Genomic DNA, 22,060 nt, shown 5'->3' on the forward strand with positions numbered 1-22,060 from the left:
TTATATTTTACATAACTCATTAAACTTTTCAAAGCAAAAATCTCGACATCCTCACATTCTGCCATTAGTTTTTTTTTTCTAATTTTCAATATCCGTTAATTTGTAGTAGAAATTTTTAGTTTATAATATGAAGAGTTCGAAAACTAATTATAATTCCCACTCCTACAATTAATTACTATGTATATATCAAAAACATCCTTTTTCTTTATTTCGAAGTTATTTTTTTTTCAAAAACATTCTTTTTCTTTATTTTGAAGTTATGTTTTTTTTCTTTATATTTTTTCTTCTATATTAATTAATCTACCTTCCTTATACTCATTCTATTATTTTAGCAATTTTTTACTTCTCAATTATCTTTGCATAAATTTGCGAAGAGAATCTAAAAAAAATAATAATTCAAAAATGAATGTGGCGGATCGTCATATAGAAAAGGACTTGAAATATCACGGGCATCGTACTAGTATATATAAAGAATTTAATCACATCCAAGTGTTCCAAAAGAATGTTGGGAGTTTCTATTGCATTTTAAAAGTAAAAACCAGAAACAGATTCACATTTCGAATTGGAGAGAACCCAAGAACACAATTTTAGCACAACTTGAGGAAAACACTTTGAAGCATATGGTAATATGTATCAGCCAACCTGCAGCGTCAATGGTCTATACTCATTGTCGCCATCTTCTTCATGTGCTTCTGTCTGACATTTGCATTTGCTGGACATCAGTTTCTTGTAAAGAATCCTGGCAGCAAGCCATCGATGGACCCCTGCATGATGCACATTAGGAGTTCAAATTAGAATCTCACAATCATCTGAAAGTACAGCCTGTCAAAAAACAAAAACAAGGGTGTGAGGAACCCAGAAAGTAGCTACAAAGAAGTCCCCAATCCGAAAGATCAAATTTGAAGGCTATTGACATCATTAATAACTATTAGACAAACCCCTTCAACCCTTGGTCCTCACATGCCGTGTTTTCAAGGACGTGAAGCTAACAATAAAGCATATTGATCATGCCACAAGGACTTCAAGATGGAGTTGCATTCAAATTACCCAAAAAACTGAAAATTACATGGTTCTAAATCCAAATTTGAAGAATGCAATTCAGTTTTTGGCCACTTGCAACCACAAGAATGAAGTTCCACTTAATTAGTTTGAACTATTGTTTCATTTATTGAGTGTGCCTTGATATGAAGCTTGAGATGCACTTCAGTTAAGGGAGTAGAGTGCGTTTAACACATCTATTTTGAAGCCCTTGTGGCGATATTCATATCACTTCACTAATCACTAATCACTAATGAGTTAGGAATCCTACTTCAACTAGACAAATATTATTGTTCTGTCACACTTATTACGACGAAACTGCAGCCTAGTCATTAGAATTGTTTGCGTATCTATGGTTTCAATACACTCATCTTTTCCTTTTTATAGTGCGAAGTCAAACAACCCCAACTTCAACAGTTATATTTGCAATTGCTAAAAGAAATCCATCGTAAGATTGAAGAAAGATAAAGATGGCACATTATGGAGGTATTTGGAGGGCAGCCAAACAATATCTAGTAGGAATCAATTAACCGTTCTTTTCTTGTAACTGGGCGAGATACAAACCAAGAAAAACGTTAAGTCATACTACTTTTGGAGTAAATAACAAACATGGTGAATTACCATCAGCTGTGCATCCACAAGGGCTCCAAAGAGAAAGGCCTATCATTTCGGTTCTGAGCAGTTGCAGCGCTAGAGGGAGGTGCATGCACGGTGATTGGAAGGACCCATTCACTTTTCTCTCTTCCTTCTATCAAGAGAGGATGCTCATATCTGAAATAGTGAAGATTAGAATTAAAATACAAGAAATTACTAACAATTATTAAGTTAGTGATAAGAAAGAACCTACTGAAGGCATTGAGAAAATATCACTAGTAGGTACTAGTACTATTCCATCCACCTACCATTTCATTAACAGTAATGGACATGTATAGATATTTTAAAAGATATGTTAAATCACTGACCCAAAAACAAAATAATGGATGAAGTTAATTTTTTTCTTTTTAATAAGAAACAGATTGAATATTATTATATCCAAAACTCATCATTTGTGGGAAGGAAATAACATTAAATAGATTGAAAACAGGATCCCTTGCTTTGATACTATTGAAAGTAGAGACAAATAACACACAAATTTACGTGAAAATCCGAGTACCAGGAGAAAAACCACACTATCTTTGTTCTTTTTAATTTTTGATGAATCATAAAGGTACAAAAGAGAGGAATTTATAGGCCACACAAGCCTACTTAAAAGTATAAAAAATTAGGGCAAAGTAAATCTTAACTACCGATGGACTTTCACCATGATCTAAGCCCATTAATACTAAAACTCCCTCTCAAATTGAGATGTAAATGTCATAAAACCCAACTTGTTAACACAAATAAAAATTTTGTCTAAAGACCTTTGTGAGAATGTCAGCAATCTGTTAGCTCGAAGGTATGTAAGGAATGCAAGTGCTACCATCATCAAGATTCTCTTTGATAAATTGTCTATCAATCTCCACATGTTTAGTGCTATCATTTTAGATCGGGTTATTGGCAATGCTAATGGCTGCCTTGTTGTCGCAGAATAGCTTCATAGGCACTTCATAGTCTTGACAAAGATCAATGTTGTTCCGGAGCCAGATCTCCTCCTAGATCCCCAAACTCATAGCTCTATATTCGGCTTCAGTGCTGTTTCTAGCCACAACTCCTTGCTTCTCACTTCTCCAAGTAACAAGATTGCCCCACACAAAAATACGCCTAAGGTAGACTTTCTATCAACAATAGATCCAACCCCGTCAAAACCAATATAAGCTTCAACACATCTTCTGCCGGTCTTGCTGAAATTCAGAACTTTATCAGCAGTTTCATTTCAATACCTCTAAATCTTGTTAATTGCTTCTATCATAAGATGCCTACATGAACTGACTGACAGTGCTCACAGCATAAGAGATGTATGGCCTAATGTGAAATAAGTAAATCATCTTTCCCACCAGGTGCTGATATTTTTCTTTATCAACCGGAACCTTGTCACCTAAATTTCCGAGACTGGCATTGAACTCAATGGGCGTATCAATAGGCGACATCCAAGCATACTTGTCTCAGCTAATAAATTAATGGTGTACTTTCTTTGGGACACTAACATGCCTTCTTTGGATCTACCAATCTCCATCCTGAGAAAGTACTTCAAATTTCCCAAGTCCTTGATTTCAAACTCAATCAATACTGCAATTTTTCCTGCCTTGAAGACTTTGGTGAACAAGGTGTGATTTGAGTGGCCCTGATTATACCCGTGAGACTTGATGAAAGTGGCAAATCGACCAAACCACGCTCTTGGTAATTGTTTCAGCCCAATAACGACTTCCAAAGCTTGCAAACCTGATTATTAAATTAAGCTTCAAATCCCGGAGGCGGATTCATGTACACTTCCTCTTTTAGATCCCCATTCAAGAATGCATTCTTAACATCAAGTTGATATAATGACCAATCTTTATTTACTGTAATAGACAGCAAAACTCTAATAGTCTTCAAATTTGCGACAGGAGAAAAAGTCTCAAAATAGTCAATCCCATAAGTCTAAGTGAACCCATTTGCAACTAGCCTAGTTTTATGTCTGTCAATTGTACCATCTGCTCTATACTTCAGCGTAAACACCCATTTGCATCCAACAGTCTTGAGTCCCTTGAGCGTGCAGAGATCCCAAGTTTTGTTCTTTTCCTGGGCTCTCAATTCTTCCATGACAGCAACTTTCCACTCCAGACACTCTAAGGTGAGGTGGATATTTTTAGGTATTGTGATAGAGTCAAGACTGGCAGTAAAAGCTCTGAACTATAGTGAGAGATTCTCATATGACACATAATTAGATATGGAGTGCTTTATACAAGACTTAGTACCTTTCCTTAGTGAAATAGGAAGATCAAGATATGGATCATACCTATTGGTATTTCCTAAATGGTCCAACTTAATTTCATTTTTAGTATGTTCAGCAATAACCTCATTCTCATCAATCTTGTCCTCTCTATCTGTAATGACCAATCAATACTGTCCAGCTCACCCATATCTTCTAAGACATCTATCTTGGACCCGTCATTCTCACCTGCCTTACTTGATATATGAGTAAGTTGAATTCGTCTCAAATCTATCATTTTCACTCATTCTGTTATGACTATATGAGTTAATGGAATTAGTCATACCTTGATCTCTTATTGGTTCAAAGCCCTAGACTGGAGCCATTTGAACAATAGGAAACTTAACTGAGATTCCTCTTATAATAAGTTTTTAGGGAACTTGATTTGTGAGTAGAACTCTACTCTGAGAGCTAGGGTCAGATAAGATAACCCCCATAGCTAAGGGAAGCATATAGTTAGACTTTTCACTCACACTCTCCCCTTAAAGTAGGCTAATAGAGAGAAAAAACGATATTCAATAAATGTGACATCCATGATAACGAAGTACTTACATGAAGATGGATAGAAGCATTTATAGCCTCGTTGGTGTAGAGGATACCCAACAAACATGCAAGCTTGAGCCCGAGAAGTGAATTTAGTTTGGCTGACCATGAAGGACACGAAAAGGCATGCAGTTGATGAGATGAGCGACAGTGAGAATGGCATCACCCTAGAGGTAGGAAAGAAGACAAGTGGACAACAAAGGGAACGAGCAACTTCCAAAAGGCGACGATTTTTTTCGTTCAGCAACCCCAATTTGTTAGAGGGTGTAAGCAAAGGAATTTTTGTGAACAATTCCTTTAGAGGATAAGAACTCATTAAGAGAGTGGTTTTGAAACTCACGACCATTATCACTCTATAGAATTGCAATCTTTGTATTAAATTGCGTTTCTATGGTGTGATAAAAGTCCCGAAACGTGGAGGTAACTTCGGATTTGTCGAAGAACAAGAGAACCCACATAAGACGACTATTTTCATTAATAAATGTTACAAACCATCACTTCCCAGAGAAGGTAGTGACCTTAGATGGTCCTCAAATATCACTATGGACAAGAGTAAAAGGTCGGGTTGGCTTATAGGGTTGCGAGGGAAATGAGACTCGATGTTGTTTAGCTTGTATGCTCACATCATAAGATAAAGAAGAAACATCAACTTTAGAAAATAGATGAGGAAATAGGTATTTCACATATTTAAAGTTGGGGTGGCCCAAATAGAAATGACACTATTGAAAGTAGAGACAAAGAACTACACAAATTTACGTGGAAACCCTAGTATCGAGAGAAAAACCACAATATTTTTCTTTTTATTATTTTCTTATAATAATACAATAGGTACAGGAGGGAATAAATAGAAAAGTACAAAGAGATAAAAAAAAAGGAAAAAATATTTTGGGCAAATCTCCCAATGGGCTAAGCCCACTAATTCTAACAAACAACATAAAACCTGTTTCAAAAGAAGTAGGAAAATAAAAGACTCGTCCTAGAAATGCTACTAGTAGAGGCATCATCATCAAGCAAATAAAGTCCCCTAGTGTGCTGAGCATGCCGATCATCTTCCCCCAGCTCAAGTCCTGAAAAGAAACGGAATCAGGTAAGAATGTTGCTTTGCAGTTTAACTCACGAGTAATCTTGCTAATTGACAGAAGATTATATGAAATTCGTGACACGTGCAACACATTGTGTAATGAGAACCCATTAAAATGAGAAATTTGCCCTTTCCTGGCCTTGGAAGCCAAGGAGCCATCAGCAATTCTTATCTTCTCATTCCCAACACACGAAATGTAAGACACAAAAACTGTTAAGAGGAATCGGTTAAATGATATGTGGCACCAAAGTCCAGGATCTAAGGATTCTTACCATCAATACTAATGAGACTAAAGAACTGAGGTATATATACCTGACTGGACAATAGCTCCAAGTGTGGTTGGACTAGCAGTCTCACTAACATAGGCTCGTCCTGTATTTTGTTTGTCAGTGGAAGATCGTCTATTACCTCCCAAGGGGACGACCTTGCAATTTCCAACACTACTCCTTAGTATGCCACTGTTTCTTGAAGTGTTCACAAACGAGGATAGGTTTTCCACTATTGTTTTCTCTATCATGATCAGGGATCTTTACACTAAAGACAGCGGAATCAACAACGAGGGTAGGCCAAATACTCATGGCACTTGTACGATCTTCCTCAAGACCGACTTTAGAATAAAATTCCATTAGAGAGAGAATAACTCTCTAGCTCAATATACGCCCTCGTACAATATCAATCTTTGAGTCGAGACCGGCAAGAAAGTTAGATTTTCTCAATTTCCTCAATCCTCGAGTGTTGTATACCATCACTAGGACAATTTCAAACAATTTCCCTGCACAGATCCACTTCCTACCAAATAAGAGAGTTTGTTAAAGTAAAATGTCACATCCATCGCCCCTGTCTGTATTCGTGGACCTGTTTCCACAAAGTATAAAGCTGAGAGGCATTTTGACACTTGGAGTAGAGAGGCATCAAAATGCCTAGGTCGTGTCCCAAATATTTTTTGTTGTTGCAGTATACAGTAATGGCTTGCCAATTTAAGATCTCGTACTGTTGATCAATATGAATCAAAGAAGAGAGTCCTTTCTCTTTTAGTACCGCTCCTATAGGTCGCCCGGTGGAGGATGAGGTAATTTCCCCATCAAAAAACCAAATTTATGTCGTCCTTCAAGGATCATTTTTCCTGTCGATACCATGAGAAATAGTTCAACTTTTCTCCTGAATATATTCTGTAGACTGTCACTGTATTAGTCACATAAGAAGAGGATAAAGTGAGGAACGAGATTACCAAATTCTCATAATACATCGGTACAAGAGTGTGGAATGTCATCCTTAATGTACCCTCAATTGCTGCAATCTGTTGTCAAAACCCTTCCAGTTGCTCTTGAGCTATTCCTAAAGAAGAAGAGGAAACTTGCACGTTAGACTTGGAATGTGCCAAAGATTCACCAACCTCAAATGTTGAGTGAATTTGAGGATTTCCTAACATCGGGATAATAACTAAAGTCAGTGGGTGGCAGGGCATACAGATTTCACTACAGAAGCGGTGGTGGCTGACCGAAATTAGGTGGCAATACATGAAACCGCGTGGGGAGCAGTTTAGGCCACGGATGAAGAAGAGGGTTGCATAGAAGGGATAGTCAGCATTGTTTGAGCAGGATGGGCAGGCACATGTAGCTTTGGCGGTGGTGCGTGGGAGGTGTTTGGCAGCACGAACAATGGCAGAATTGACGGGATTGCATTGGTCGACGTTGTCTGAAGGTGGGCGGAACCATTCGTCCATGGCATTGAACGACGATTGTCCCCTCTGTTTGATTTCCATCACTAGTAGTGTTGTCTAGGATTTTTTCAATGTCCTACTCTGATACCATACTGAAAGTAGAGACAGAACTCACAGATTTACGTGGAAACCCGAGTACCGAGAGAAAAACCACAATATTTTTGTTCTTATTATTTTCTGATGAATCATAAAGGTACAAAAGGGGAGAATTTATAGGCAACACAAGCCTAATTAAAAGAATAAAAAGATTAGGACAAAGTAAATCTTAACTACCTATGGCTTTCACCATGACCTTCGCCCATTACTTCTAACAGATATCGTATTATATCACCGATTAACCAAAAAATTAAAGATGAAGAGAGAAGGTAATTTTAATATTATATCTAACAAGATATTTCGTTAGTACTAGAAAATTTTGGGTCAGTACCTGGTCCAATCCACATTCTTAGGGGTGGTAAAAAATTCAAATCGAAGTGCCCACTGCAAAGATACATGTGGAGTGGAAAAGGACATCGGCCCATCCATGGGAATCGAGAAAAGAAAGCTTGTCTGAATTAAATCAGCAACAACCTCATAATGATCACTTTGAACCTACAAATACAGTTCAATAAATATTAGAAAAATAAGCTTGCAAAGTATATAATTGAACGTACTAGCTAGGAAGCACAGGCACTAACACACGATACAGAGATACTGATATGGTGACACGTCAATTTTTAATATATGTGAAATATATGTGCATATAAACATATTGTGAAATATTCCATCTAAAATCATCAAAATAACAAGTTAACAACCATACAATTCAAGAAGATGATGACAATAGATAAGATGACTAGTGGTCCAAAGTCGTAAGTCATAACAAGTTTTAATAATTAGTTCAACGCAGCAAAAAGTTACAAAGCCACAAAATATAATCAAAGAAGCCAAGCCTTCTACATATGTTCCTTCATTTTTGTCTAATTCCGTCTTGACAATTTTGAGCTTGATCCTCGTCACCATCATTACTAAAAACTATAGCTTCCAATTATGGTTCTTCCAAAGATAATTAGCTACTTCCAGCATTCCCTCATCTTCAAATGAATCTCCAGCAATGTCCCACATTTTCGTCTCTCTTCTAAAATATTCAAGAGTTTATGTTGATAAAAGACGTAGATTGCTACAAACATAAACCAAGCCTTCTTTTGTGGCTCATCTTGTTCCTTCTCATGGAGTGTACAAATGATTACATACACTAATTCCTCTCACAGCACGAGGAAGATGAAGGTTGAACAAGTAACTTCACCGCTAGTGATTGTAAAGTTGAAGTGAAAGCACCATGGATGCCCACCAACTCTTCTTAGGCGTATTATATGTATTGCGAATGGAATCATGTCAAGGCAACTATTAAGACATTATAGAGCAATTAGCAAATTCAACGTTCACTTTGCACTAATCCTCTAAACTAAAATATCTCTATATACACTTGATCCCCTCTCTTGATACTTTTAAGTCTTTATGTGGTGGAACTCAAGTCTAGTCTTCTTCAAGCTATTGTGCCCTATAATCCCTATATAAAATTTTAAAATCTACTCAACTTTAGAATGTGCTTAGGAATTGAAAAAATAAAATAAAGATTTAAGATGCCTTAGAGTACCTTGGAGTTGGATAATTGCCCAACAATGGAGGGTGTTATTTTTATTCCAATGGTCAATCAAAATCTGATGCACCACCTCGTAAAAAGATGACAATTCATCTACGCACTTTCCTTCGTGTCTATAGATTGCCACTTTCACCTTTTTAATCATGGTGCCCCTATATCACAATACCATATAGAGGAAAGGTTTGTCTGTACCACAATCTATGATCATATCACAAGTAGGAGTAGTCAAAGTAAGAATATAATCAAACTTATCCCCGCCAAATATCATCAGAGGTCAACTTTACACGTCTTGCTTTCACCATAGCGTATTCTCTGTAGCATCCCATGTATCACTGATAACGATGGTTTTCAAACCACCTTAATGAGTTCAAATTTTCTAGGCATAATAATGGTGGATGCAATTGTTTCTACTATTGCAAGTAACTTGGAAGACATAAACTCATTCAACATAGCAAACCTCACGGAATGGTTCGTGATAAAGTGTTTAAACCATCAATTAACCCATAAGCTTAAGTTATGGGTAAAGGAAAATTTAATTATATATCATCTAACACTCCTTTTCACTAGTGGGATCGAAAATATGTGAAAGGCCTAACAAGAGGAAATCAACAATAAATTGGGAAGAAACAACAATGTAGGGGCTTGAACACAGGACCTCCCTAGACCACATGCTCTGATACCATCTTAAATCACCAACCAACCCAAAAGCTTGAACTAGTGCGTAAATGTGATTTAATTATATATCATCTAACAACATCATCAAAAACTTTACAAATCCAGCTACACTCTGCAAATACATGTTGATTACCATTAGCATTTCTTGTAGCACAGATGTTATTTTAAGCAAGATTAGAAGTATGAACCACACATGGTCTACAAACTATGTCGGGAACTGTGATTCAATAATTAATTGGTCATGCACCCTTGCAATCTACAACATTGTCAATGATTATTTGAATCACATTTAATGTCCAACTTCATTTATAACTTATTTCATCAAATTCGCTACAAAGTATCCATATTTAATATCGTTGAGCAAAGGAATAGCAAAACTATGGGGTAGGGTCCCCCAGGAACAGGTCAAACCAGGGACACAAATCAGGTCCTCAAACCAGGGACCAGATGGAGACAGGTAGAATATCCCACCTCGTTCCCATTCCCGTCCCCATCCTAGACCCCGCCCCATCCCCTTATATGTGTGTATATTTATTTATTATTTATTTTTATTTAAAGTATTTATTTATTTATGTTAGAATTAGTGGGCTTAGCCCTTAGAAAATATTTGGAAAGAATATAGAAGATTTTCCCTATTTCCTAAATCTTTTCATTTTTTACTCCTTATTGTATTCTATTTATTCTCCCTCTTCGTACCTATTGTATTATTCATAAAAAAAATAATAAAACTAAAAACATCGTGGTTTTTCTCCCGATTCTTAGGTTTCCACATAAGTCTTGGTTTCATGTCTGTTGCTTTCAACATGGTATCAAAGCGAAGCAACAATAAAACCTAGAAAACAGTTTACAAAACACCCAGACCAAAACAAAAGTTGCTGCTACCGTGCACACCACCATGGAAAAACCACTCCAAAGGGCCAACCTTCGGCATCATCCGCTCAACCGTCCGGCCAAAAAACACCTCATGCACCGCTGTCTGTTCATCTCACCGCCCATCCAATCCGCTTTTATACGCCATTGCCAGTCCAATTGTCTCATCCTACGATGTCGATATATAAACATCAAGGATTACAGCCAACTGAATTCTCTTCATTCTATGACATGGTGTATAACATTTTCATTGATCATTGGAACAAGAATAGTACTTCACGTCACTCTTTAGCCCATTCTTTGAATCCAAGGTATTTAATTAATTTTAGTATAGCACATCACATTCTACACTGATTCTTAATTTATTTTTTCGAGTTTAACATTTTCTTAAAACTTTTACATAGATACTATAGTGAAAATGACTTACAGAAGATCCTAATCGAGTTGCTCCACATCAGGATGAGGAACTAACTAGAGAGAGAATGAAGTGTATGAAGAGGTATTTTAGTAGCCCCAAGGATCGTGCAAAAGTGAATGTAGAATGTGCTCAATTTTCTACAAACACGGGAGATTTTGATGATTATGATTCTATATGCAAGAGATACAATATAGATCCTATAAGTTGGTGGGTAACTCATGGGACTTATGCACCAATGCTTCAAAAAATTGCGTTTAAAGTTTGGGGACAATCATCATCCTCTTCATGTTGTGAAAGAAATTGGAGCACATATTCTTTTATTAACTCCATCAAGAGGAACATGACACCTCAACGTGCAGAGGACTTTGTATTTATCCACAGTAACCTTCGTCTTTTGTCTAGAAAAACTCTAGACTATTCAATAAGAGAAACCAAGCCATCAAGGGAGATGCTTTTGATTCGCTTGAAGATTTGGGCATGCTTGAAGTAGCTAATTTATCTTTAGATGATCCAGAGTTAGAAGCTGAAATTACTAAGGAGGATGGTTTAGATAAGGATGAAGATGTAATTGAGATTTGAGAGGATAGTTTTTTATTAATCTTTAATATTTTATTCTTTTGTATGAAAAATCACTTTCCATGTTGAATATACCTAATTTTATGTTATTTTTTTGTTGAGGAAATGAAGAAAAATTTAGTATTTTGTGACAAATTTACATCTATTATATAAAAAATTAATTTTAAAAAATAACGTACCCAACGTGTCTGTGTCCTATTATTTTAGAAATTAGCATATCGTCGTGTCTTATCGTATCTGTGTCTGTGTCCCATGTCCGTGCCCGTGCTTCTTAGGTCTCACCCTTCCAGTCATCCGCTGCCACATACGCCGCCCATCTTCGCCGAACAGCAACTTGCAAAACTGGCAAATCTTTACAGCAATGCAAATATGTCCATCGACCATTTACATCAACCTTTCTTCTATAGAAACGGGGCTGACCAACTCCATAACAAATCGAGGATTGAAGCGAGCAAGTCATCGGTACCCTCCAGTTATTGACAGCCATATGTTTGTGGTCCCGGAAGTAATCAAACCTATAGGAGAGCTGTTTTTGAAGTTGGTGCATCCTCGACACAGTCTAAATAAACCGATCTACCGATGTATTCAAAGAACTCGATAACTTTGCTCCTTAATGTACCTTCCAAATATATAACTAACTCTACTGCCTTTAGTGCTCGATTCTCGACCTACGATAACAAGAAAAATAGTGGGAAACCAATCCTCGCATGTGAGCACTTCAAGAAACGACGACACACCAAGGATCAATGTTGGAAACTCCACGGTCGGTCCCCAAGAGGTAACAAACGTTCCTCCAACGAACAACAAAACTCGGGACGTACCGATGTTAGGGAGACTGCCAGCACCTCTTAGTCAATTGCCCTACTGCTAGCCAGACAATCCCTCCTACTCTAGGCGCCATTGCTCAGTCAGGTATGCCTCAGTCCCTTGGTCTTATTAGTGTTGATAGGAAGAATCTCTGCATTTTGGACTCGAGTGCCACAAATCACTTGATAGGTTTTCTGGAGCACTTTGTCTCATATACCCCCTAGTCGGTAATGAGAAAAGCAAGATAGCATATGATCTTTAAGCCCGATTGTTGAGAAACGATAAATAGTTCTCTTTGACGGTTTCTCTCTCCAAAATGTTTTGCATGTGCCTAAGTTCTCTTACAATTCGTTATCTATCAATAAGATCACCAGTGAGCTGCACAGTAAAACTACTTTCTTATCTGAATTTGTTTGTTTTCAAAACTTAGAGTTCGAGGAGGACGATTGGCACTGCCCGGCATACCAGAGGACTTTACATCTGGGATGATGATACCTCTGGTAGTAGTATCTCTAGGACTAGTTTATTGTCTTCCTATTTTAGCACTTCTGAACATGACTTTATGTTGTGGCATTTTTGGTTGAGTCACCCGAACTTTACTTATATGAAATATTTGTTTCCCCATCTTTTTCCTAAAATCGATGTCTCCTCATTATCTTGTGATGTGTACAATCAGGCAAAACAACGGGTTTCTTTTCCCTCACAACCATATAAACCAACAAAACCATTTGCCCTTATCCATAATGACGTTTGGGGTCCCTCCAAGGTCACCACCTCATCTAGAAAACGGTGGTTTGTAACTTACTTGGGTCTACCTTATCATCAATAAATCTGAGGTCTCCTCTATTTTTCAAAACTTCTATCACACCATTGAAACACAATTCCATCAAAAAATTGCTATTCTTAGGAGTGAATATGACCGGGAATTCCAAAACCATAACCTTAGTGAATTTTTAGCCTCCAAAGGGATTGTTCACCAAAACTCGTACACCTACACTCCAACAAAATGGAGCGGCCAAGCGAAAGAACTGTTACCTCCTAGAAGTAGCTTGTTCCCTTATGCTATTCACTTCCCTCCCTTCATACCTGTGGGCAGATGTTATTCTTACAGCAGCTCATTTAGTCAATAGAATGCCTTCTCACATCCTCCACCCTCAAACTCCCTTAGATTGTCTTAAGGAGTCCTACCCCTCTACTCATCTTGTTCCTGAGGTTCCTCTTCGTGTGTTTGGTGTACCACTTATGTCCATAATTTGATACTTGATGAGTATGATCCCTCTCTTGACATTCTCATTCTCTAAGAAAAGGTACCAAGTCCTGTACTAAACATCCCATTTGCAACTATGTTTTCTATGATAATCTCTTTCCACAGTTCAAAACTTTTACAACAAGCTTTGACTCTACCATAATCCAAAAAGTATCTACACTACTTTAGAGTGTCTTGAATGGAAGAATGTTGTCATGGAAGAGATGAAGGCTCTTGAAAAGAATAGAACTTGGGAGATTTGTGCTTTACCTAAGAGACACAAAACTGTGGGATGCAAATGGGTGTTCTTAATACAAAGCATATGGTACTCTTGAAAGACACAAGGCAAGGTTAGTTGCAAAGGAATTTACTCAAACCTATGGTATTGACTATTCAGGAACTTTTTCTCCAATTGCTAAGTTGAATACTGTTAGTCCTGCTATCTGTTGTTGTGAACAGAGATTGGCCTCTATACCAACTGGATGTTAAGAATGTTTTTTTGAATGGAGACCTTGTGAAGGAAGTCTACATGAGCCCCCTGCCAGGATTTGAAGCCCAATTTAGTCAACAACTGTGTAAACTCCAGAAATCCCTATATGGTTTAGAACAGTCTCCCAGAGCATAGTTTGACAGATTCACTGCCTTTGTCAAGCCCAAGGATACAGTCAGGGGTACTCTGATCATACTTTATTTACAATGGTTTCCAAGACAGGGAAGATTGTTGTTCTAATAGTTTATGTGGATGACATTGTTTTGACTAGAGACGATCAGGTAGAAATCGGTCAATTAAAGCAGAGAATGGGTGATGAATTTGAAATCAAGAATTTGGGAAATCTGAAATATTTTCTTGAAATGGAGGTGGCCAGATCTAAAGGAGGTTTCTCCGTGTCTCAGAGAAAATACACCATTGATAGCAGAGATAGGTATGTTAGAATGTCATCCTACTGATACTCCTATTGAATTCAACTATAAAATTGAAAACTCTGATGATCAAGTTCCAGTTGATAAATAACAATATCGACGCCTCGTGGATAAATTGATTTACTTATCTCATACTTATCCTGATATTTTCTTTGTTGTGAGTGTTATCAGCCAGTTTATGCAGGCTCCTTATGAGAAACACATGGAAGTTATCAAAAGCATTCTGATATACTTGAAAACGACACTTGGTAAACGGCTGATGTTTAGAAAAACAGATAAAAAGACCATTAAGGTATATACTGACTCAGGTTGGGCAGGATCTATTATTGACAAAAAGTCTACCTCCAGTTATTGTACCTTTGTTTGGGGCAATCTTGTTACTTGGAGGAGTAAAAAGCTAAGTGTTGTGGCCAAGAGTAGCGCTATGAAGCCGAATATGGAGCTATAAGTTTGGAAATATGTGAGGAAATTTGGCTCCAAAAAGTCTTGTCAGATCTTCATTAGGATGGTAAGACACCACTAAAGTTTTTTTGTGATAATAAAGCCGCTATTAGTATTTATAACAACCCAATTCAACATGATAGAACTAAACATGTTGAGATTGATCGGCATGATAATGGAAGAATATGCATTCCATATATTCCTTCGAGCCAACAGGTTGCTGATGTTCTAACCATGGGGTTTCTCAGACCAAACTTCGACTTTTGTGTTAGCAAGTTGGGCCTCATTGATATTTACGTCCCAACTTGAGGGGGAGTGTTAGAATTAGTGGGCTTGGCCCTTAGAATATATTTGGAAAGAATATGGAAGATTTTCCCTATTTCCTAAATCTTTTTCTTTTCTACTCCTTACTGTATTCTATTTATTCTCCCTCTTTGTACCTATTGTATTATTCATTAAATAAATAATAAAACTAAAAACCTCGTGGTTTTTCTCCCGGTTCTCAGGTTTTCACGTAAGTCTTGGTCTCATGTTTATTGCTTTCAATAATTTAAACTTAAATGAAAAACCGTAGTTAAAAGCTATTGTTTTGTTATTTTTTTTATTTATTTTTTAAAATTTCATTTAATAATTAAATTAATTTAATTTTTTTATTGTGTTTTAAACGAAAAAACAAAGTACGAACTTCACGGATACTTTATATATTTTAGCCAAATAATAAAGGAAGACTTCGAATGACAGGACACATCAAGACGACCAAGAGAAAGAAATAAACTTCATTATCAAAAGGTTTGACCAAAAAATTCTTAGGTTACTCGAGCAAAAGAACCTATAAGTAGCCAAAATGATGAACAAAAATCATACGAGTAAAGTTCGACTTTCTTCGCCATAAGAAAAAGTAAAAAAGAGTACCTTCACAATTGTTGGAGAATTCCTCCGAGAAGGATGGATGAAACGGCGAGATACAGTCTCTGAAGTCTCCAAAGTTATCGACAACTGAAAAAACAAGATCTATTAGTGCATCAACTAACCAAGTAATGGCAGTTGCCTGACCAAAAATTCCACATTGTACCATAATTACCTCAAGGCATCTCCTCGTTCCTTCTTCATGAAAAAAGGTAAGAGTTCCACCTATCTGGTTCATCAAATTTGAAGAAAAATGAAAATGATTAATTTTTAGCGGTGAAATGGGGTTGTCTGTTGGTTGGCAAATATGAAGCATGTTAATCCATTTTTCCCCCTCCCTTTATGGAGGAGGCAAGAAAAAGGGAACATAATACATCAATCAGAAAATTGATTAATCATAGTAGAAAAAGAACTTGCCATGTCACTAAAATAATAGGTTGAATCAGAGTTTTTTGGACAAAACCTAAGCAATACTTGGTCATCTACCCTGATATTGTAAGATCTTCCTCGAATAAAACCTTCCGCTGCAAGATGTTTTTGCAGAAAATATCATGACAACAAATAAAACTAAATGATTATCCAAACATGCCCTAACAAAATAAAATTTTCATTTTCTGGAGGGAGGAAGGCAAGGAAGTTAATGACTGACATGCTACAGGTTCAATAATTTTAGGCCTAGGTGAAGTTGCTACTCCAGCATCATCATCCGTTGACTGATTCTTCTCAAAGTTCAACACCTGGCTGGGAGAGACAGCTGCAAATGACTTCTGAGGTGATGCAACATCTGTTTCCACAGAAAACCAAATAATTTTATTACCAAACACGTTAATCAGGACACTTTTCAAACAGAAGAAAGAAAATGTTAAGTCAAACGCGTAGAGCAAAAATATGGACCATCCATGTTATAACCCACCCGTAGATTCATATAGGACCTCAGCAACAGAGACCCTAGGACGTGCAACATTAGAAGATAAACTTAATCGCTCTCCTTCAATAAAAGGAGCAATCTTTATTGAAGATCTTCCAGCCGATGACTGCAATGACAGTGAACTTCCAAATGTTCTATGAAAAGGTTCTCTCATAGGATTGTATGACGAGACAGATGAGATCTCATCCCTTGAGCTATCATATCCTTCATCAATGCCAGCATATATATCATTTGCTCTGATCTGTAAGGTAAAGGTTGTATATTCATACCAAACAAAAAGGATTTAAGTTCATAACTCAACATCAAATTTAAAGGTATTATTTTAAGTGTATGCTACAGCATTCTACTGACAACTCACAAGCACCAAAAGATGACAATAATAATCAATTCATGATCAATGTTCTTTACTTCATCTATCGTTAATTCATGAATACATCAGTATTCATTTTTGTTTTAGATATTTAAAAAGTTTCAATTTCATTGTTAATGTTTCGAAACAATTCAGTCAAATCACTTGGCAATAAAATTTCAAATAAAACAACAGAGAAATAGTGTTTTTATTTAAAAAGGAGCAACCCGTCTAACCCTATAACATTTGGATGTCAAGAAACTCGTAGGAAATTAATTCTTAGGCCTGACCACTATGGATTAAACCCATGACCTCTTAATTAGCTATAGAGACTATGTCTCCCTTTTTACCACTAGGCCAACCCACGATGGTTCGAAGAAATGGTGTTATAAACATCTACACCACTCCTTATCTGATTTAGAAACCTAGTAGATTGTACCCAAGTTTTAAAATAATAATAGTTGTTAATTTATGCCGTAATTTGAAATTTACAGGAAAACAGAGCATGGTTTTTACCCCCAAAAATCCAAATCATTCTCTTAAAAGAATTCATACTGTGAAGCAGTTGGAGCAAAAATTTTGGATGTGGAAAAGTGACGATATTTTACAGGAAGATTTCAGTAACCTATAGATGTGACGATATTTTAGAGGAAGATTTCAGTAACCTATAGGTATTAAACAGACTATTCATTTCTAACTATTGGAAGGACATATTGTTATACCTAGAAGATCTTTTCCAAGTCAAAATCAATATTAACCCTTTATTTGTAAACAAAGCCATCACTAAAGTTACCCAAGGAAAGCTTGAAGATATGATTTATGTACGAGGTAAATGGTTCAATTATGGAAAATGTCATCTGCTGTTCGAAAAATGGAAAGAAGCCAAACACAGCAGAACAACTCTTATTGAAGGATTTGGAGAATGGTTGTGAATTAAAAACTGCTAGAATAAATAGGGTTTTGTCCTCAGAGTATTTTTGGAAAAAACAATATAGAATATTTCCTAAATATTTTCCTTTCTTACTCCTATTTTATTCCATTTATTCTCTCCCTTTATACCTATTTTATTCATTCATAAGAAAAATAATAAAAACTAAAGCATCGTGTTGGTGTTAATTGCTTTCAATATGGTATCAGAGCAAAGCAATAATGAAACCCTAGAAACTAAACTAGGAGAAACCCAGATCGAAGTTGAACCCGTCACTGTCGCCGCTGCTATGGAGAAACTGCTCCAAAACCTACAGAAACCACCGATTTACCCAACGGGAGTAGTTTCGAAGCCATACGCACTGCCGTCTGACAAGAAAGTGACTCACGCACCGCTCCTGTCCGGCACGCAGGCCCACGCGCGAACGCCATTTCATCTCACCGCCCAGCCCATTCCCCTCTATGCGCCGTCAAATGTCCAACCGTCATACCCTTCCGGCCATCCGCATTCTCACGCACCGCTTATGCACTCCGAACAGCAACCTTCAACTGTAAATTTGTCAAATATGTACAGTAAGCATCCATTGTATGCTGACTCTTTACAGCAACCGTTATTTTCTAGTAACGGGATTGATCAACCCCAGAACAGATCAGACATTGAAGCGGGCGAGTCTTCAACGCATTCCAAACCAACCGAGTTGCCGATGTATTCCAAGAACCCGATAACTTCGTCCTAATTTAACGTCAAATTATATAACTGGCTCTTTGGTTTCGTCTACGGGGAACTTTTCAGGTGAAAAATTAAATGGGCAAAATTATTTCTTTTGGCCCCATCAATAAAGATGTTCCTCGAAGGTTGCCACCAGTTCGGCTTCTTAACTGGAGAGATTGTACGTCCTCCATCAAGAGACACCTTGGAACGACTCTAGAAAGGGGGACTCACTTATTCGGTCCATGCTGATTAATAGTATGGAACCTCATATCAGCAAGTCTCTGCTATATGTAGCCACAACAAAAGATTTGTGGGATACAATTCAGACCCTTTATACGAAACGACAGAATGCCTCTCGGTTATATACACTGCCAAAACAGGTCCATAATTGCAAACAAGGAACCTTGGACGTGACTACCTATTTTCACAAGTTCTTTCTCCTCTAGCAAGAGATGGATTTGTGCAAAGAGACAGTTTGGAACACACCAAATGACGTTACACAATATGCTAAACTTGAAGAGGCTGACCGTGTTTATGACTCCCTTGCAGGACTTAATCCCAAATTTGATACTGTTTGTGGTCGTATACTCAAACAAAGACCTCTTCCCTCCCTAATGGAAGTGTGTTTTAAAGTCCGCCTGGAAGAGGATCGCACTAATGCCATGGGTGTACTGACTACCCCTACCATTGACTCTACTACCTTTAGCCCTCGGTCCTCAAATCATGATAGTGACAAGAATAATGGGAAGTCAATCCCTGTGTGTGAGCACTGCAAGAAACAATGGCTCACCAAGGATCAGTGTTGGAAACTCCACGGTCGTCCCCCAAGAGGTAAGAAACAATCCTCCGACTACCCCTACTAGCACTTCTAAATCAATTGGTCCTACTGCAAGCCAGACCAAGACTCCGACTCTGGGTGCTATTGCTCAGTCAGGTATGCCTAAGTCCCTTGGGCTTATTAGCGTTGATGGGAAGAATCCTTGGATCTTAGACTCGGGGGCTACATATCACTTGACAGGTTGTTCGGAACACTTTATTTCGTATGCCCCGTGTGCCGGCAATGAAAAGTCCGAATAGCCGACGGCTCTCTAGCTCCGATCGCTGGCAAAGGACATATAGTTTCCTTTGACGGTTTTGCTCTCTAGAATGTTTTGCATATTCCTAAACTGTCTTACAATTTGTTATCTATAAGCAAGATCACTCGTGAGTTGCATTGTAAAGCTATCTTCTTACCTGAATCTGTTTATTTTCAGCACATGAGCTCGGGGAGGATGATTGGCATTGTCCGGCATAGCAGGGGACTTTACATCCTTGATGATGATACCTCCTGTAGTAGCTTCTCTAGGGTTCAGTTTACTGTCGTCCTACTTTAGCACTTCTGAACAAGATTGTATGTTGTGGCATTTTCGGCTTGGCCACCCAAACTTTACATATATGCAATATTTATTTCCCCACCTTTTTTCTAAATTTGATGCCTCTTCTCTATCTTGTGATGTATGTATCCGGGCTAAACAACATCGGGTCACTTTTCCCTCACAACCATATAAACCTACACAACCGTTTACCCTCATCTATAGTGACGTTTGGGTTCCTTCCAAGGTGACCACCTCATCGGGAAAGCAGCGGTTTGTAACTTTCATCGATGGCCATACCCATCTTACCTGGGTCTACCTTATCACTCATAAATCTGAGGTTTCATCCATTTTTCAAAACTTCTATCACACTATTTGAAACACAATTCCATACAAAAATTGCAATTCTTCAGAGTGATAAGGATCGGGAATTCCAAAACCATAACCTTAGTGAATTTCTAGCCTCCAAGGGGATTGTTCACAAAACTTCGTATGCCTACACTCCTCAACAAAATGGAGTTGCCGAACGAAAAAATCGTCACCTTTTGGAAGTAGCTCGTTCCCTTATGCTCTCCACTTCCCTTCCATCATACCTGTGGGGAGATGCTATTCTTACAGCCGCTCACTTAATCAATAGAATGCCTTCTCGTATCCTCCACCTTCAGACTCCCTTTGATTGTCTTAAGGAATCTTACTCCTCTACTCGTCTTATTTCTGAGGTTCCTCTTCGTGTGTTTGGATGTACCGCTTATGTCCATAATTTTGGTCCTAATCAAACCAAATTTACCCCTCGGGCTCAGGTTTGTGTGTTTGCTGGGTATCCCCTTCACCAGCGCAATTATAAATGTTTTTACCCAATGTCCAGGAAATACTGTGTCACTATGGATGTTACTTTCTTCGAGAACCAGCCCTACTTTTCCGTTAGCCATCTTCAAGGGGAGAATGTGAGTGCATAGTCTAACAGCACCTTTGAATTTATTGAACCTACTCCTAGTACCGTATCTGGCGTCGATCCACATCCCATAATCCTACCTACAAACCAAGTTGCCTGGAAAACATATTACAGAAGAAATCTCATAAAGGAAGTTGGGTCCCCTACTAGTCAACCGTCGGCTCCAGGCTAAGACTTCGAACCTCCTCGAGACCAAGGTGTGGAAAACCCTACAGAACCTTGTACTAATAATACGATGAGTGAGAATGACAGGTCTGATGTTCCTGTTTTTGAAAATATGGAAAAAAAGAACCGTGGTAATGAGGCTGAGGCTAGAACAGAAACTAGTAACAATGACACTGCAAAGCGTCATACAAGGAAACTTCATGAGTATGATCACTCTCTTGACATTTCCATTGCTTTAAGAAAAGGTACCTGGTCCTGAACATCCCATTTGCAACTATGCTTTCTATGATAATCTCTCTCCACAGTTTAGAGTTTTTATAGCAAGTCTTGACTCTACCATAATACAAAAAAATATCTACACTGCTCTAGAGTGTCCTGAATGGAAAAATGTTGTTATGGAAGAGATGAAGGCTCTTGAAAAGGATAGAACTTGGGAGATTTGTGCTTTACCCAAGAGACATAAAACTGTAGGATGCAAATGGGTGTTGCAAAATAATTTACTCAGACCTATGGTATTGACTATAAAACTGTAGGATGCAGATGGTACGCTTGATAGACACAAGGCAAGGTTAGTTGCAAAAGAATTTACTCAGACCTATGGTATTGACTATTCAAAAACTTTTTCTCCAGTTGTTATGTTGAAAACTGTTAGAGTCCTGCTATCTGTTACTGTGAACAAAGATTGACCTCTATACCAGCTGGATGTTAAGAATGCTTTTTTGAATAGAGACCTTGTGGAGGAAGTCTACATGAGCCCCCCGCCAGGATTTGAAGTTCAATTTGGTCAGCAAGTGTGTAAACTCCAGAAATTCCTATATGGTCTAAAACAGTCTCCAAAAGCATGGTTTAACAGATTCACTACCTTTGTCAAGTCCCAAGGGTACAGTCAGGGACACTCTGACCA

General features: G+C 37.8%; 1 protein-coding gene across 6 annotated transcripts in view; it reads right to left on the bottom strand.

Moving 5' to 3' along the window:
• Positions 1 to 435: 435 nt before the first annotated feature.
• The window catches only part of LOC103495739 (uncharacterized), a 40,570-nt gene continuing 18,945 nt past the window's right edge, over positions 436 to 22,060 (bottom strand). For 3 of the 6 annotated variants that reach the window (XM_008457382.2, XM_051087939.1, XM_051087940.1), the window contains 8 exons: positions 16,685 to 16,940; positions 16,421 to 16,555; positions 16,189 to 16,295; positions 15,947 to 16,000; positions 15,778 to 15,861; positions 7,697 to 7,860; positions 1,660 to 1,809; positions 436 to 764 (listed from right to left, as the gene is read on the bottom strand). In XM_008457382.2, coding sequence (XP_008455604.2) covers positions 1,662 to 1,809; positions 7,697 to 7,860; positions 15,778 to 15,861; positions 15,947 to 16,000; positions 16,189 to 16,295; positions 16,421 to 16,555; positions 16,685 to 16,940 — 948 coding nt within the window. In that variant the 3' untranslated portion in view covers positions 436 to 764; positions 1,660 to 1,661. Of the gene's footprint in view, positions 823 to 1,659; positions 1,810 to 5,408; positions 5,536 to 7,696; positions 7,861 to 10,275; positions 10,626 to 15,777; positions 15,862 to 15,946; positions 16,001 to 16,188; positions 16,296 to 16,420; positions 16,556 to 16,684; positions 16,941 to 22,060 lie in introns of those variants that run through there. The other 3 variants (XM_017046298.2, XR_007822619.1, XM_008457385.2) reach the window with 3 other exon arrangements.

This window comes from Cucumis melo, chromosome 7 (assembly GCF_025177605.1).
Source record: "Cucumis melo cultivar AY chromosome 7, USDA_Cmelo_AY_1.0, whole genome shotgun sequence".
Lineage (NCBI taxonomy): Eukaryota > Viridiplantae > Streptophyta > Magnoliopsida > Cucurbitales > Cucurbitaceae > Cucumis > Cucumis melo.